At 38.9% G+C, this 18,395-nt stretch overlaps 1 protein-coding gene across 9 annotated transcripts in view; it reads left to right on the forward strand.

Annotated features, from left to right (window-relative positions):
* LOC111185601 (aspartyl/asparaginyl beta-hydroxylase) overlaps positions 1–18,395 on the forward strand; it is a 243,461-nt gene that overhangs the window by 51,517 nt on the left and 173,549 nt on the right. For 8 of the 9 annotated variants that reach the window (XM_022595311.2, XM_089899111.1, XM_089899107.1 and 5 more), the window contains 2 exons: positions 12,149–12,241; positions 15,082–15,156. In XM_022595311.2, coding sequence (XP_022451019.2) covers positions 12,149–12,241; positions 15,082–15,156 — 168 coding nt within the window. The remainder of the gene's footprint in view (positions 1–12,148; positions 12,242–15,081; positions 15,157–18,395) is intronic. The other variant, XM_022595314.2, reaches the window with a different exon arrangement.

The following is an 18,395-nucleotide window of genomic DNA, read 5'->3' on the forward strand; positions in this document are numbered from 1 at the left end:
GTTGTGGCCTCTCCCGTTGCGGAGCACAGGCTCCGGACGCGCAGGCTCAGTGGCCATGGCTCACGGGCCTAGCTGTTTCGCGGCATGTGGGATCTTCCCGGTCCGGGGCACGAACCCGCATCCCCTGCAGGGGCAGGCGGACTCTCAACCACTGCGCCACCAGGGAAGCCCAAGATTTAATATTTTAAAAACTGTGTGCAAAGTAACACGTGCCAGCATTGCACCAGCATTCTGCTCTTGCAGTTTACTTATCTATGTTACTCTGAACGGCGTTGAAGAAGAATGAGGACTTTGAGGATGGTTGATGATTTATGAATTCTATTCTGTATTTTTACAAGGTTTTAATAAAATTGTCAGGAAGAATCGAATAACATTTTGTACTCTGTGAGTTTTACATGATTCTGATGGGCAGAAACATCTTCCACGTTTTATTAAAGAAATCTTTCTCTTTTTTGTTTCTGCTTAAATGCTACATTATACAGTAAACACCTTGCTTCTCGTATGATTTCTTAATGAGGAATCAAGGAGGTGAAATTCAAAGCTTTTGCTAGCAGCACTGTTCAACTTTATTTAAAGCAGGTTGAAAGCAGCACCTCACGTGAGATTTGGAATCACCTGTATATTCCATTTAATTGTTCTCTCTTCTGTGAGCATGGACAGCATAGATGTTGGCTTGGAGTGGCTCTACGTAAAATAACGGGAAATATACTTAAAGGAATACTGATTTCATAATGTTGAACAGAAGCAGACAAGAAGTTCTCCTTGTCATCTTAGACACTGTAGATAACAGACTTAAAATTTTGTACTCATATGGAAATTGTATTTTTCTAAACTAAGAAAATTAAATGGTATTTAACTTTTCATTTGTGCGTTATATTTGTTTCCAAGGAATGCAAGTGCAGATATTTTAAGGACATACTTTTTTTGTTAGAGCTAAAGACTTTTAAATTACCTTTGTACAAATACTTGCAAGCTATGGAAAATTTGTTCCTACGTTGTCAGTGTTCCTTTAATTATGTTGTCATAGCTGTGATGTGTGAGTTGTTAACACTCTGTGTAAAGTGCTACCTTTATGGCTGGACTCATTTTATTAATATTGCGTGTTAACCTTGTTTTGAGGCAAATCATGCTATATTGCCAGCTGGAAAAATGATGGCAAGTTTCTAGCATTTCTTTTATAGCTGATACTTCATAGAGGTTTGCAGCTGTTTTTAGCCAATTTAAAACTAGTGGATGAAAGTCACTTTTTGAATGATCATTCCATGTGTGTGGGGAGATAGAAAAAAAGACAATACTTTTGCACTAAGTTGCTGTCTATGAATTAAGAGATGACTTTCAATAAACATTTTTCCCTTTAATTGGAAAACCGGAAAGTTAAAGAACTCACTAAAGAAGAGCTCAAGAAGGAAAAAGAGAAGCTTGAGTCAAGGAGGGAAAGTAAGCATGAAGAGAGAAAAAGGGGCAAGAAAGAAAAGGAGGATGACCGGAAGGAGAAGAAAATTGCGGCTTCAGTTGTCTCCAGGGAAGAGTCTCCTAGGGTTAAAAAGGACAAAGACAAGGAGAAAGCGGGACTAGGTAAAGGTACTAAAGCCAAGGAAAATAGGAAAAAATCAACGAATATCAAGGATTCTTCTGGTAAAGTGGCACCCAAAGACAAAGATGATAGAAAAGCAGGGAGAAGTTCTGCCAAACAGGCACACGTAGCAAAGGGGAGCAACGAGAAGAGAAAGAACTGAAGCTGCAGCAGCATCCCAGGAAATGGTAACATTCTTCATCCTGATTTGCTGCTGAAGGGCATAGAAAACTTGGTATTGTTCTGGTTGGGGAAGATGTGTCATTTAGCCATTGACTATATTTATTGGTGCTTAGCCAAGTAAATTCTTTGAAATTGAGGTACCCGTCTCATGCTTCGAAATTTAAAAGATGAAGCTTTAAAACAATATGTAATAAAAATATGATGTAATAACGTCTGTTTTTATTAACTTATTGATCGTGTATCAGGTAAATGTATATGTGTAATATGAATTGTAATGATTTATTAATACAGAATATTTTCACTGGAGTTCAGCAAGAATATGAAAATTTTAAATAGTATTTATATGCAGTGATTTGTAAGTTTCAGGAATGATAAATACTCAGGTAGATAGGAGGTTACCTTCTTCTCTGTTAGCTGTTGTCTTTCTTCCCTCCTTCGCCTTCCTGCTTTCCTGCTTCCCATTCTTCTTCAACTACCCTTTTCCTTCTCCACTTCCTTTCTCCATACCCTTTTCCTTCCCCCAGCTCTTCCCAGGGCATCTCCTCGGGCTCTTGTGAAGTTGCCTGCGAGTCTCCGTCCCCAGGCCCAGACAGCACCATCCTCCTCCCCTCGCCCCCCTCTCAGGGGGCTGCTCCTTCCTCAGGCTCTTCGCCATTCAACTCCTTTTCATCTCTCCTCCTGGTCTTTTACCATCTGCTTTACCTCCTTCTTCACCCCCCCTGTGCTGCCTCACTCCTCACCCTGCCTCTCCCGCTCCACCCATCCCTCCCCCACCTTCTCCTGTTGCCCAGTACTTAGTGTTCACTGTGTTCTGAGAATTCTAGAAACAGTCCTGGATAAAAGAGAATTTTATGTAGAAGAACAATTTTAGAATGCTTATTTATGACATCTTTACAGACTCGGAATAGTTATAGAAAGGCTTTAATTATTTCAAATTAGGATATGCTTTCATTTTATATCACAATTTTTCAGTTATATTGGTGGAATGGCATATATTTTTCATATTTGATTGTATCGTACTTGTTTACCGTTTCTAAGGAGTTGCAAATTTGAGATCAAAATTGAGTTCAGAAAACATTTAATAAAATGAAATTTCTATAAGAAATATGTTTCTACAAATGGTCTGTGCTGTTCTACATGAAGTCTTATTTCTGTAACCGTGACTGCTGGTGAAATTCAGTTACTGAATTTGAGAAGAATAACCTGATTTGTTGTAACTGAATCGTAAGCGCGGCCACAAAATTTTAATTTTATTTTTAAAATAATTCTTCACCTTCTTCTTCGAAGAGCCTTTAAAAACAGAGATTTTGGCCTAATTAAAGATATTTCAAATCAGAAATGAGTAAGTGTTAAGTGCAAATTTTCTAAAAGTATTGTGTTTTTTGTTTTTTTAATATGCTGACACCTTTTACTGCTTAAAATCAAGCACCTGTACATTTAGTTGACAAAAATTCCAACAGACATAATAAAATTATACAGCAAGGGGGCAGGCCTAGAGAATATCTAGTCTAATATCTCTAATCCAATCCTATCATTCTGTTGCTTAAAAACTGAGTCCCAAAGAAATTGTCACATGGGTTAACTTGGGGCTTCCTATGTTGATCAGTCCGGATTTTATTGTTTTTATAGTTTGATTATGGGAGCACAGTAAACCACAGTGAATCTTATGGCTCATTTGGTGGCAAGTACAGGGGCACTGGCTTGAGGTGCGTAGATCCCAAGCACAGACCTGTTATCAGCTGTTTCTTCCTAGCTCTCTTCTCAGATCTTAACCCTGCTGATTTCTACTTGACTTTGTTCTAAATGGAGGTGCTGCCACTTGATGAGGAGGGTGGCCCTCCGGGGGCCCCAGACACATTTTTGTAGTTTAGCCATCCTTGTACAAAGATGCAGTTTCCTGGGCTGGCCCTGGGAGAAAAGTCCTGGGAGATTCTGGCTGTCCTGGTCAGGCCTGGAAGCATCTGTGACCTTTCCTGTAGTCGGGGGACAGGCTGGCTCCTGTGCACAAAGCTTTGGGTGTGGGTTGAGGGGTTCCCTCTCAAACCACATGAAATGCTTCCTGCAGGAAAGAGTTTCTGGGAGAAGAAGAGGGAGACTCTGAGAACTGGACAGAACGAGAAGCAAAACTATATCCACCGACCACATAAAATTACAATCTTTAAAAAATATATCCTGATGTTAGGTCTTGCTAAGATAAATAGATTGAGTTTTTAAATTTTAAGTGTTAATTTCTGTACAGATGACTTTTTTTTTTTCTCCCTTGTAGAGAAGGGCAGCAAATTATAATGACCTTTACTGAGGGCATTCTAATAATTTTTACCTAAGGACAGTCAATGGCTGTGGGGCATAAAGTACATAAATGCTAAATTCTAAGAAATTAGTGAAAAAAATTTAGATGAACCCTAATCAGCATAAGCATATAAGCATTATCTGTTGCTATCTAATAAAGCACCTGGAAATATTTTAGTTCTATCATTGAGTTTCCCTTTGAATAACAACTCAAGAATTGAATTGAAACTCCTGTCCTAAAATATTAAAAATATTTCAAGAGCTCTTGAGAACTGGGAATTGGCTTACTTTCTTTTTTTTCTTTCCTTCCATTTTCTTCAGTAAATAAAGGTTTCAGCTGAATTTTATTGAAATTGAGGTGACACTTTACTCAGATGCATTGGCCCTTACTGTTCACCTAAAAAACTTAGTGGAAATATGCTTTTGGTCATGATTAATGGGTTAAAATTATGCTTGCTTTCTCAGTTTTACTTACTTTTTTATTCAGTATGTAGTTATGTCTATATTCTGCTGCTTCATATTTTTATGTAAGGATAATTAAAACCAGAAAGGTCACCTTTTTGAAATGTCAACTAAAAACAGGGACAAAAATTATATAACTTGAAGTAGTTGGGAGTCAGAAAAAGTCCTGAAAAGTGAAAATTAAATACTGAGTATAAATGTATTTTGTTATATCACTAACATTACTTAAGCTACGCTAAGAGATGATGCATAGAATTCTAAAAAATGACATTCTTGGCCTAATTTTCCTTTGTATGATAACATTTCCCATGTGAGTAGCAGTCATCGTAAAGACGGTCAGTTTTACAAAAATATTTGAGAGCTTATCAGTTTTTCCAGGAATCTATTATCCTATAGTGTTCAGAATACTTTCTTTGGAAGAACTTTGTAATCATTGATATTTTTCCTTCAGTTGTGATGTGTAATTTCTGTGTTTTCATTGGTTAATGGCTTTGTGTGTGAATTTCAGTTATTTCTAACATCGCTTGTAATCAACTATTTGCAATCTTATTTTTTTCAAGATTTTCAGTTTGACTTTATGGATGATTTGCATTGTGTGTAGGCGGTCCCACGGCATTTCAAAATGAGGGAGAAACTGGTAAAGAAATTGACATAAATCTGTTAGCATGAAAGTTTGAATTAATCCCGGGGAATTAATTCTGCCAGAGATTGGCTCATAGAGAGTATTTTGTAGTGTTATGGCCTGTGTAGCCATCCAACTTTGTAACTTCAGAGGTTCTCATAATGATTACTTGGGTAATAAGGACTCCCTGTATATACTTCCATTAGAAAACAAAGAAAGATAGCAAACAAGTATGATTTTAAATGTTAATGGTTTGGGAATTCCCTGGCAGTCCAGTGGTTAGGACTCTGTGCTTCACTGCAGGGGGCACAGGTTCCATCCCTGGATGGGGAAGTGAGGTCCCACATGCTGCACGGCCAAAGGAAACAAAATTTTTTTAGTGATTTAAGTTAACTGTAAATGTCATTTTCCATGAAATGGGTCTGCTGATTTAGTCTGTGTCTCCAGACTTTTATTCCTTTCTCCTGTGTCTTCCACTGTTCCTTCTGTTAATACCCGTTGGTAACAATTCTCCAAATCGGTTACTCAGTTCACTATAAAATGCATCTTGGAAATGCTGGTTTTTCTCTCCTTTCCCTCGAGGTGATTGTGCATGAGTGGCTGGTACGTTGTTAGCACTCGTGCTTCCCTTTCTTTTGTCAGAATAATGGTAATAATTCTACCAAGTTGTTTCAGTCAGTTGTTAAAAGTTTGGAAGCACTGTGGCTATGATTCCCATTCCTTTTATCAACAGATTGTGAGACAAATAGTTAAGTTCTTTATTCTTTGTAACTAACGTATCATTGTGAAATGGATGTACTGGGTCCTACTTTGTTTTACTGAGATCATTGAACGGGCAAATAAAAGTAATTCTAAATGTTACATATGTATAAAACTGCAAGAATGCTTAGTTATTTAAAGGATACTGCTACAACATGGAAACACAAGATGTGAAATGTAAAGGCTAGAAAAAAGTTATGAAGAAACAAAGTGTAGTCTTAAGTATATGGTATAATTGAGAAATTTCATACCCAGTCTAAGTTTGAAAAGCTTATTTATAAGTTTGCTTTGTACCCAGAACACATTTTTCCATAGAAGCGATTTTATGGTCTTTAGAGGTTTTTCTATCCAGTCCACAAAAACCTATTCAATTCCTAATTTCCAGTTCTGCAAGTCTCGGTGTAACTATGTTTCTGTGGAAAAAGCGTTCATCATTCTTCCTCAGGATATTAGGAACACGTTTAGATTTACTTCTAAGTATTTTCCAGAATTCTTTTGGTTACATGTGTGAGTCCATTCCAGTTAGCTTACGTGGACCAAAAACATTGATTGGCTCACATGACCGTAAAGCCCAGGGGTAGTTGTGCTTTTTGTCTTTTGGTTATGCTCAGACAGTGGTCTGGACCTCTCTCTCCATCTTTGGGCTCTCTCAGGAGGTGGCCTTCCTTCTCAGGCAGCCTGGAGTCCCCCGTGCTCATATTTATTCCTATTTCTTACAGAATGGGGGATGGGGTAGGGTAACCAAGCAGTGACTGCAAGACCAAGGGCATGCGAGTGCCACCCTTAAAACTGGGATGATGGAGAACCAGTCCCTCAACAAAATCAGTGGGCTTTTACTGGGAGAAGGGGGGCTAGGTGCGGGGCAGGCCACACGGTGAATATTTATACCCTGTATTTCATCCGCACCAAAGGCAGGCACTTTCTGGAACTGTTTTACCCTTCTCTCCTCCTCACCCGATGCGATGCCTCCTGCTGCCGCCCAGATATGAAGGGTTGAATGGGATGAGCCTGAATGGGTGTCTCAGAGTTTGAGCCCTGGGAATAGAGAGAACTCATCCCAACCCTTGGTCAACAATAACTTTAGGCAGTTAGAGGAATGTAAGAGAAAATGCCATTTGATAAATACTGCCATTTAGTTATGAGGTTAACTAATGTTAAGCTCTTTACATTTTCCCCTGGTTCTGTCTAAAGAGAAAGTGTTTGTTCTTAGGAAACTGAAGGGTGAGTATTACATAGCAGACCCAGAAGGCTTATTCTCAGGCAAATCTTGTTCGGGGTACTTGGAAAAAATCCTCAGTAACAATCTTTAGTGTCAGGCCCTACCTTCTCCATTTGCCTGAGGATAAAACCACATGAACTAGATGTTTATTACTGGTTTGGGATGTCATTTTTACATAGAAATCAATTTCTGCAAAAGCTTCCATTTTCTAAGCCCTACAGAGCAGAAAATCATCTATTTTTCTTTGTTCTCATTTCATACCTCATTTGATTTTACTTCATGTATGTATTTATCACTCTTTATTAGCATCTCTACATCGTAGAGGTCTGCCACTTCTTCCTTGCCTCAAATATTTCTTCTCTAAGATTAGAGGAAGGCATATACTTAAAGTTTCTGTGTTGTTTTTGATAATGAAATAAAGACCCACATGCTGTGTCATCTCTATTTCCCATTTATTGGTTCGTTGAAGAAATATTCAGAGTATCTGCAGTGTATTGGGGGCTGTTCTAGGCCCTGCGGATACAGTCTCTACAATGAAATGCTCTGAGATAAACAGGGGATGGAGAAAAACTGGACTATCGTCTGTCCTGCCCACTTCCCCTCTGCATACAACACGCTCCCACTGTGGTGGGCTGCCTTCTGCCTCTCTTGCAGTATCCAGCTAAGTCATCACATCTGTCCTCACGTTCTCTGATCCTCCCAGGTGGTTGGATTGTGTGCCTTGCAATTATCATGCTCTTCACTTTGCTTCATTCTGGGACTTTGTTATTAGACTATGATTTATGTCCAGTACCTATCATAGTAACTGACATTAACAGGCATTCAATGAATGTTTATTGAATGGTTAACATATAAAGTAGATAATTAAAATATATTTCAGGTCTGTATACACTGTTAGTAATATTAGAAAGGTGAAAAATGTTTAAAAAAATTTTTTTAAGGAAAAACCCAGAAGCTTTTTCAGTAATTGTTTTAACCACCTTGTAAGTTGCCTTAAGCTTTGTTCATGTTGTTGTGTGTATGTGTGCAAGGCAGGCAGGAGGGAGAGGTAGATTTGTTTCTTTAGAAGAAATAAAGGAAAACATTAACTGTTGGGGAAGGTGTGTATTTTCTGGGTTTAAATTATCTCATTTAATTCTTAAAAGCCTTCTAATGAGTTACTATTTTATCCGCTTTCCATACTTGTGGAGACCAAAGTTGTAGCAGTGGTAATGTGTTCAAGATGGGCTTCAAATGGATTCAAAGGCAGTGCTCTTGGCTGGTGTTCCTAAGCTCCTACACATAGTCTCCTGTTGTGAGATGTTAACTGAGTCCACTCCAACCCCATCTTTGTGGAGTCCCTCCATTGGTCCTGAAACCAGGCTCTTAGGAATCTTTCTGGCAGTGTTTAATTCTTTTGAGATTTATGTCATCCTCTTCCTGAAGCCTGTCTGTCCACCTTGGGTCACATGAAAATGATTTGAATCTGGAATGGCTCTTACTGTGTGTCAGGGAAGCTCTTATAGTTCCTGGCAGTAGGGCTGCTCTTGGGATACCTGCCAGGATTGTACCTGCTGATTATAGAAGCCGAGAACAACAGCAAGGATTAGCGTGGCCAGTTAGTACGGGTGCCTTTGTGGTTTATTGATTTCCCAGAATGGGAAGAAAATCCACTTATTCTTTCCCATTATGGTCAAGTGTAGTTGGGTAGTAGTGAATGAAGTAAGCTGATACTAGGCTACAGTAATTGTATCAGGTAATTAAATTTGCTATGAATGGTTGATTTAAAGTGCTCATTTCATTTACTTTTTATAACTTACTCCATTTTTTAATTACAATTGGAAGAAAATTTATATATTTATTAAATGTAAACATTTAAAAAAATGTTTCCTGATTTGTCTCATGTGCTCAAAGAGCTGAAAACAAGGTGTGTTTTAAGGGAACTAGTTGGTTTTCCAAATCATGCAGGAGCTGTCGTGGTTGATGTGCAACATTCGTTCAACCCTAGATAATTACTGTCAAACAGTTGTGGTCATCCTGCTGCTCTTGCCAGTTTAGGAATGGAAGTGGGTTCTGATTCTGACTGTTAAAACTGAAAGGGAAGAATGGTGAGAAGTTCCAGGAAGGATTTCCTCAAGCCTAAGAGAAGCAGAACAAGAGGTGGTCCTTTGCTTCTGGACATCATCTTGTCTGAAAGAGGAGCTTGCAGCTGGGAGAGCCCGGATTGCCACCCTGAAGATGAAGCCAGGGCTGAGAGCCAGCCCACCTACTGTTAAATAATAAACTTCCTTCTTGCTCAAGCCAGTGTGAGTCGGTGTTTTGTTGTTTGCAGCCACATCAGCATCAGAACCGATACATTCATTTCATAACCTGATTTTGAAGATTCATTTCAGAGCTGTATCCTTGCCATGTGTACCTCATAATAAATCCAATTTGAAAACCTTTCCTTTGCCTTATTTTATTTATTTTTCTTGTTTAACTTTTGTTTACTTTTTGCCTAAAATCTTGTATGAGACATGGATTTACCACTATTTTCTGGGGAATACTTCATGGATTCATGGATTAAAATGGACTTGGGTAACAAAACATTTTGGAAACATCACAGTAAAAGCTTCCACATGGGTTATCAAAACAATAAGAATTATTCTAAAATGTGTTTTTGTTAAATATTAGGAAGTTTATAAGGGTCTGGGGAAAGAGATGTGTTAATGCGATCTTCAGCTTCTTTGAAGTTTACAAAATATTTTTGCACGGATTTCACCTCTGGAAAATAGCTGTGACCAGGTATTAGTACATTTACAATTCAGCTGCTGCTTTGGACAGAAAAGAAAGCTACTCAATATTTTCTCTTGTTATGGGCTTTTGCTTTCTCCTGTTGTTTTTCGAGTTTTACAATGTCAATTTTAGAGACAAATAGCTCCCAGCTGATTTAGAGAAAGCTGTTTATTAGGGGCATTGTGGGTCTGAATATTGATGTACTAGTTGTTTTCAAGCAATTTTAGGATCAAAATTTTTTTTCAAATGAAACTTTTCTCAGAATCCAGTAAGAACGGGATTTTCAGGCAGCTTAAATCTTTATTGTTTGATGGGGGAATATTTAACTGCTTACTGAACCCATGGAGCACAGTTTTGAAAGCCTGCTACAGATGGGATTAGTGAAGAGTGACCCTGTAATTTTTCATCCAAACTGAGATGCTTTTGAGAATGAAGTCATTATACCAGGACAAAAGACAAACCAGACCTTCCGGGCAAATTAGGCTTGTGGTACTGAAATGGTGGATGCTGCTAGAGCACAAATAGGCATCTCGTTGGTAAACAGTAGCAGGGAAATTGATGTGAGTCCGCCTTGCCTCCTCTACAGCCCTAAGCCTCGCTGGTGCAGCTATAGCCTTGGCCCTGCAGAGAGTCTGTAGCCCTTTAAAGAGCAGAGCAGTCACACACGGGGTGTGCTCAGCCCTTTTGCAGCCGTTTATTGAGCACCTGCTATGTACCAGGTGTTTTCTGAGATGCTGAGAGTGCAGATAAATGACTTGATTCTGAAGACTCAAAGTTTAGCCTGTTCATTCAGCAGAACTTGGCCGTAAGTCCATACCTGTTCCAGTAATAGTTAAGAGACGTAAGCATGACTTATTTAAGTGGAAAAGGACATGGGAATTTTCAGCCCTGAATTTGGAATTTGAAATGAGATGTTTTAATAAGCCTTCATCCCTTACCCCCATGCCCTGAAAGTGAACTACAATTAGGATCTGTGCCTATTTGTGTATGCTTTCTCAGGAATCTATAGTTAGGGGTAGAACACGACTGTATGTATTGGTGTTTGTTTTCTAACGTTAGTTTTTTTGGGTAAGTCATATCAGAAATAAGTAACTAGGGGAAATACAAATGATGAGGTGGGATCCTGTGAATCTGTTTCAGTGTCTTTTTAGGATTTGGGAGAGGATGGTGGGAGGGTGTTTTTGTCAGTGGGAGAAAAATGAAGAGATATAGAAAAGGGAACAATAAGGGAAAATATAAAGAACCAAAACAGAAGAGGAAGTGACACTGAAATGAGGATTTTCCAGACTGCAATAGCAAATCTCCAATGAGTTTTATAAAGCTGCTTAAGATTAGAAAAGACCTCTCAGTTCTGTCCTGACCTTTTCATTCCAGCTATTGACATGCAGAACACATGCTCTTTAGTAGCTACTCTTGGTACAAGATTCTCGGTGGGGTAGCGAAGAGCCTAGGGTTTGGTAAATGGAATTGTCAGGCTCATGACAGTCTAATTTAGTTTTCTAAATAGCTGTATTTAATTGGGGATGTATTTTAATGTGCTACATATAAAATATCAAAGAACTAGCAGTATAATAGATTTTAGACCAGCATTGACTTTAAAAATCATCCTTCATGTTAATTTACCCTGATGTCTTATTTTCCTTAAGACAAAAAAGGAAAAACATAACTTTTTTTCCCGTATTTTTCTATGGAATAATATTGCTCATAAATGTTACCTTTAGAAGATTGTACATAGTGACTTATGTATTATTTCCTCTCATATTTAACTATAGTTTTCAAGAAGAATAATTATATATAAATCAAAATACGGAGTGCATGCAATTAACAGTAGAAGGTTCCAGAATATCTTAATTGTCTTATTGCTGAATTCGGAGTCCAAGAGTTAGAAGCTAATTAGTCACTTACAAACACGAGAGGAGATTGAACTCATACTGAATTTCTTTTGGCAAGTTCAGATATGACTTTATTTTATTTTGCCTATTGTTTTTGTGACTATATTTTAGAGATTTGTGAATATTCACACAATGATTTATTATTATTTTTTAAATGAAAAGTTCATTTAGGCAAAGAGGTGTTAAAGGCCCAGGTGAAGTTAGAGAACAAACTATTGCCCTACTTCAGTTTTTAAGCATATCAACATTTTCCTGTAATATAAAGTCTTGGAAACTTTGAATTACTGGCAGTATTGATGAAGTGTTTGGAAACATTATTTTACTTGGTTTAACATGTCAAAATCTTTTTAAAAAAGAAAGAAAACCTTAAGTTAACTTTGTGAATAAAAATGCAGGCTTTAAAGAAAGATCTGCTCCAAAGCCAACAGTCCCACCAGAAGAGGCCGAGCCGTACCCTTGGCTGGAGGATCAGGTTCTGGAGGGGCCAGGTAAGCTCTCCTCTAATTCTGACTGGTTGCACCTCAGCTGCCAGGTATCCCAGGTAGCAGTGTCCACAGTCATGTTTTACCCATCATTTTGTTTCACAATGTTTGCAGAATAGTGAAATGCTTTCTCTTTTTCTGAAATTTTATAGTGAACTCTATTCTTTTCTAGAAAAAGTTTATACAGGATCGTTTCAATTTTTGAGATCAAGAATCCAAGGCACAGAGGAGGTTTCTCCTTGTCTGAGCATAGTTAGAAACATTGTGAACTAAATGCTATGTTTCTTGATTCCAAGTCCAGGACTACTGTGTCATATTACATTGAAAGTAAAATTACACACGTACTGTTACACTAGTTTCGTCACATTATTTAACAGAGGAGGTCTGCTGTGTTTCCAGTCTTTTTAATATGAGTCTCCTGTCTACAACAAAAGACTTCTCAGGCCTCCGTGTGATCCTCTGTGAAGCCTGTTTTACATCTGCATGAATTCATAGCTCATTTCAAGTATTTCCTCAGTCACTCAAGGGCCTGTGACCCATAGGATGAAAACTCCTGAAGTCTCTTAATAAATTGGTAAATTAAATTTGGTTCCATTACTATCATTTCCTATTCGTGCTTTGATTTTTGTTGCAAAGTACTATTTAATTTCTGTACATTTTTCATTTACCCAGTAGTTCTCAAAAATTTGGTTTCATTTTGCCACCTATTGGAAGTGTTAGGTATGACACTGCATATTTACTGGCAACTTTATTTGAGTCCAGATGGTATCGATACTTGGGCTGACTTTATCACTAGGTACTGGTGAATACTGTTTGATTTACCTTCCTTCCTTTTAATAAAAATCAATGTGTTGCTCTTATTTTTTGTTATTGCTCAAGTAATCCCCGGAGAATTTCCTGTCTCTCTCCCATTCCTGTAGAATTGCTGTAATTATACCATGGCTTCAGAGCAAGAGTGATTTTTTTCTTTTTTTTTTTTTTTAGGTTTTATAATTTGAATGTATATTTGGATTTAGCACCTCAGTTTTACTTTGTACTAGATTAATCTATAATTTTAAAAAATCTTGGTTTTCAAAGCTGGTACTTACTCCAAAATGTACTATTTGCTTTCTCTCCTCCTTGTTTTATTCTTTGTTCATATTACTCTTTGCATATTACTGATAACTTGTCCTCCTAAGTCCTTCAGTTTGTTATCACCTCATATCCTTTTCAACTTCTTGGTGATATTTGATTTAGTTTAAATGTTGCCTTCTCAACCTTCCTCTTACCTAGGTCTTTACCTTCTGTCTTCTCTGACTACCCACCTATTCTATAAACAGAGGTACATATCTTTCATTAAAACACAATGAAATAACCACCCCTTTGATCCCCACAGTTCTCTCCATCTGCCTTCCAGTCTCTCTCCTTGTTGTACTAGCTACACTTTTGAAAGAAGAATTTGCAGTTCCTTTTTTGCCTTATTTACACTTAGTCTTTAACTCACTGCAGGGGAAAGGAGGGCATCAGAGACTGGTGGAAAGATTACACAGCATGGCGCAGTCACCAAGTTCTAAGCCAGTGCTGGTAGCAGACGATTTTAGAGAGGCATGTGAAGGCTAGATGGTGGAGGTCTTGCGTTTCCTTCTGGGGCTTCAAGGAACTTAGATTTTCATCTGTTCAGGCAAAGGAAGCCATTGAAGGGTTTAAGCAGAGGAACAGACTGCCAATCTCTACTTCTCTTTACTCACATTATATTTTCTGTGGCTGGTGCTGTCAGCAGTTGTAAAACTGGGAACTCTGCTAGGAAGCTGTCGTGGGCATTGTGTGAGGGAAGAACAGAGATTGGGAAGGTCTCCTATAATTCTGTGAGAATATGTATAAAAGTAGTTTGTGAAATATAAACATCTATAAAAATAGAAGGCATTCTGTGCTTTAGAAATGGTTTTGTAGTATAATTAGCATAGTAGAGTCTTACACTTTTTTCAATCTGAAGTTCAGATTAACTTACTCTGTTTTTGTCACTGAAGATTAGTTTGTCAGTATAACTGATGTCGTTGGCATTATCTCATTTGATGGCATTCCTGATACTAAGTCTGGTGCTACTTCTATATAGTGAACATAGATGACGTCTGTTAGACAGAAAATTTATAATAGTGTCAATGTAATTACAGCTTCTTGCTTGTTGTATGATATTGCAATAAGCCTGATGATCCGATAAGCACCACAGTGTAGTCGCACTGTCATTACTAATGTTGTTCACGTCTGTAATTTACATTATGACAGATGTGACTGTCAGATGAGGTTCTCCAAAGCTGAGAGGATTGTCTTGTAAGGTCTTCTACTCATGCTTCCTGACACCTTCTGGGAGCAGGCAACCAACCATCCCAGCCGTCATACCAGCCAGGGATCCCTTTCTCCTGACTATTGGGAAAGACAGTGGTTGACCATGTACTTTAATTTTATTGACCTCTTCCTCCACATTTTATCTTTATTTCCAAGTACTTCCTTTTCTGAAAGCTTTGCCCTTCCCATTTGCTTTTTCTATCGTTATTGTGAATTTTGTTAACTAGAAACTGAAATAATTTTGCTCTGAGAGAGGTTTTTTTTTTTTTAAAGAGAAATCTGAACCCGAGTTAGTTTCCTGTGTTTTAAAATCTTATGAAGCTGTTTAGCATTTATATCTGCTGTCAAAATAAACCCAACTTTAAATATTTGCCAACGTAAAAAACGGGCTAAGCTGATAGGAAAAGGGTACACAGTAGATTAGTCCAATATATTCATTTTAATGTGTACATGTGGAGGCCATATTTCATGTTCTATATTAATGTCTAGATTTTTTCTACTTACTTATGTTTTAATTATTTTAGGGCCTCAGAATATTGAGGATGAAGTACAAGAACAAGTTCAGTCACTTCTTGATGAAACGGTGTATGCAGAACATGGTATGAATTAAAATCTATGTTTCATGCATTACTAAAATAATGGTTAATTACCTTAAATGACTTGGACATTATTTTGAAATTTAAATAATAGTTGAGTGGGCTTTTAAAAAAGCTACTGGAGGACAAGTATTTCTAAAGTAACACTACACTCGTTTTATTTTACCCCATTTTACTGTTAAGAGAATAAGCAAACAGAGACCAGTGATACATCAAGAACAAATACCTCAGCAGCCGGGAGGAGGGGAATAGAACAGAACCAAGCGAGCTGTAATGGGCCCTCCTGGAGCTGTCTTCAGCCCTCAAATTATACTGAATGCTTGGGTGGCCGCCAAAGCAAAAAAGGGGAAACTTTAAGTTATGTAGGTCACATTACTAGAGAAGAAGTAAACATGCTATTTACTTAAAGAATCTAAAAAGTTTCTTATGTTAAGTTCTGTACAGAGAATATTAAATGATACTATAGAAACCAGTGTTTTTAAGATTTTATAAGACTGTTTCTTGAAGCATCTGTTGATAAAAGCACAGAATCTAACCCCAAAATGTAACAGAAGGATTTTGAAGAGGGCAGAACACATGGTATCCTGATACTTCCAGTGGTTTGGTGTGAGCTGAAGGTAGTCCTAGAGGAAAAAAATAATGTTCTAAAAACAAACAGAATTCCCTATCATTTAACTTGGGCTTTTGCAGGCCAGCTAAAGTATCTTACTCAGTCTTAGGTATTTTGGGGTTAAATGTAAAGCATCCCATCCAGCTCCATCTGTGCTCCTTCGGGGAGACCAGCTTTGGCTGCATTGTAGGTTTTTGTCCTGGGCTGCTGGGGGTCTAGGAGCCTGCGTCCTTTTATTACCAGTTTCTTCTCAACTAGAAAAGCTACTTCACCTGAGCATATCTGCCTGTATAAGCAAACGCAGGCTTTCCCTTCCTATATCTTTTTCTTAGTTTTTATTTTAACCTAACACAAGGATGATGCAATCTCAATACATGATTGATTTCAATATGTTGAGGTAAGTGCTGTGATGGTGAAACACGTGATGCTATGTGGGGTTAGCAGAGGCTTCCTGGAGAAAATGACATACTGATTTAGGAGCTGGAGAATGGTGTAGTGCTTTGCCAGGCGAATGCTATGAGTAAAGAGTAATGCTTAAGCAAAAGGCATGGCATGTGTGAAAGTCCAGAGGTCAAAAGGGTCTGAACGGAGGTGGAGAGATGAAGGGAAGGGTGTTTTTACTTGATTCTAAGAGGAGTTGGAACCATTGGAGGGTGTGAAGGAGTGTTGTGTATTCTGTCAGTGTGAAAAATAAGGTGAAGGAGATGTCAGCAGGGAGATCAGATGGGAGGTGGTACCGGTGACCCAAGTGAGTCGAGATGGTTGGTCAAACTAAATTTCACCAAAGTTCCAAAGGTAGGGGAAGAAGGAAGTGAAGGATGTGATAGACATTTAGGTGGGTGGGTGCAGGATGCCAGACAGAGGAGAGAGGAAGTCAGGCTAGCATTGGATTGTGTTCCTTGGACCCCTTCTTTATCAAGACTTTCTCCTTAGAAAATCACAGACCATGACTTTAAATATTATTTAAATATTAAATATTGCTTCTGAATATATATCTACAGCCCTCATCGCTCACCTAAGCTCCTGGATTGTCTAACTGCATATTCTTATCTCTGTTTATATGTTTTATGGGTATCTCAGACTTAAAATGTTCCTAAAACTGAATTCTTGATTCCTCTCTATCTCACAGCTCGCCTGCTCACCTGCAACAATGTTTTACTCTTATTCTAGTCTTTAGTTAATGGTCTCCCTATCCACTTAGTTGCTTAAGCTAGCATCCTGGGAGTTTTCCTTGATTTCTCGCTCCTCTTCTCCCCTCGTATGTAATCCATCAGCCAATCCCTTCAGCTTTGCCTCCAAAACGTATTTTGACTTCTGCCGTGTGTCAGCTACCACCATCCCCTCTTCCCATCCACTTGGGCCCCTGTTTCCATCTTTGCTCCTCTGCACCCCCCGTTTTATGTGGCCGAGCCCCCTGTGCCTTGTCTGGGCCTGGTCTCTCTCTCCCCTTGGTCACTTTTCTCTAGCTCATCTGGCCTTCCCTTTTTTCTTGGTCATTTCCTGTCCCTACCGTGGGGCCCTTAACTTGCTCTTCCTTCTGTTAGTGTGTGCGTGTGTGTGTTCCAGTCTTCACATCTTATCAGACCAAACTTGGCCTCCCTGACACCGTCTCTAGAGTAGACTCTCTGTCCCTGTTATTCTGTATCTCACTGTCAGTTTTGGGTCCTGCGGTTGCATTTATAAGCTGTGTGGCTTTAGTCAAGTTCCTCGAACCCCTCATCCTTCAAAGTGGGATAATTGCTACCTCATAGGGTTGGTGCAGCAGCTGCAGGAAGGCATGGCAGTGCCTCCGGTGAGGTCTAGCAAACTCTCAGGAGACGGTTTTCCTCACGGCAGGCTGTCCCTGGGCCGTGGAGACTCACAGACAGTGTACGGTGCTCAGTTGGTCTCCCTATGAGAGCAGGGGCTTCCATTGGGTAGATGGCTGAAAGAGCTCAGTCCCACTCACATAAAAACTGTAAAATTAGACTGAGTAAATGAGAGTAAGGGAAAAGGAACATGGCAAGAAGAAGAAAAAGAGTTGTACGGTTAGTGACAGGAAGAATTGGTGATTGGTTTGCTGAGAAGCAGAAAATCTCAAATGAGGAGAAACAAGATAGCAGGCTGTGATGAGAAGACAGAAGACAAAAAGTATCCACAGAAAAGGGCCTAATAGTCCAGCAACACCTGAGAACATCACTGGGCCACACCAGAAGTAAAGTGACCAAGGACTCTGTCCTGCAGTGTGGTGGGGGGTAGCTCCATAGCAGTAGAAGTAGTAGTATTGTTATTACTGGGATGATGATGGTACAAATATTAACGACAGCAGAAGCAGCACAGCAACAATAAAACCTAAATACTTATTATGGGCCAGGCTTTTTTCTACGTGCTTCAGTCCTCACAACAATGCTGTGAGTAGGTACTCTTATTATTTCTTTTTTATGGAAGAGAAATCTTAGGCACAGAGTCATTAAGTAACTCTCCCAGGGTCACACAGCTGGTCTAGGGACAGACCTAGATCTGGAGTCAGATATTCCAGATCGCACACTCCTAGAGCAATACTGCACTGCACACCTGAGTCTAGTTCCCTTGAGTTCTCTCGTTTAAGGGCTACATCCAGAGCATCCTCTGCTTGAGGCCATGGCAAGTTACT

Source organism: Delphinapterus leucas, chromosome 17, assembly GCF_059928025.1.
Source record: "Delphinapterus leucas isolate spDelLeu-1000000601 "Yukka" chromosome 17, BTC_Dleu_Yukka2, whole genome shotgun sequence".
Taxonomy (NCBI): Eukaryota; Metazoa; Chordata; class Mammalia; order Artiodactyla; family Monodontidae; genus Delphinapterus; species Delphinapterus leucas.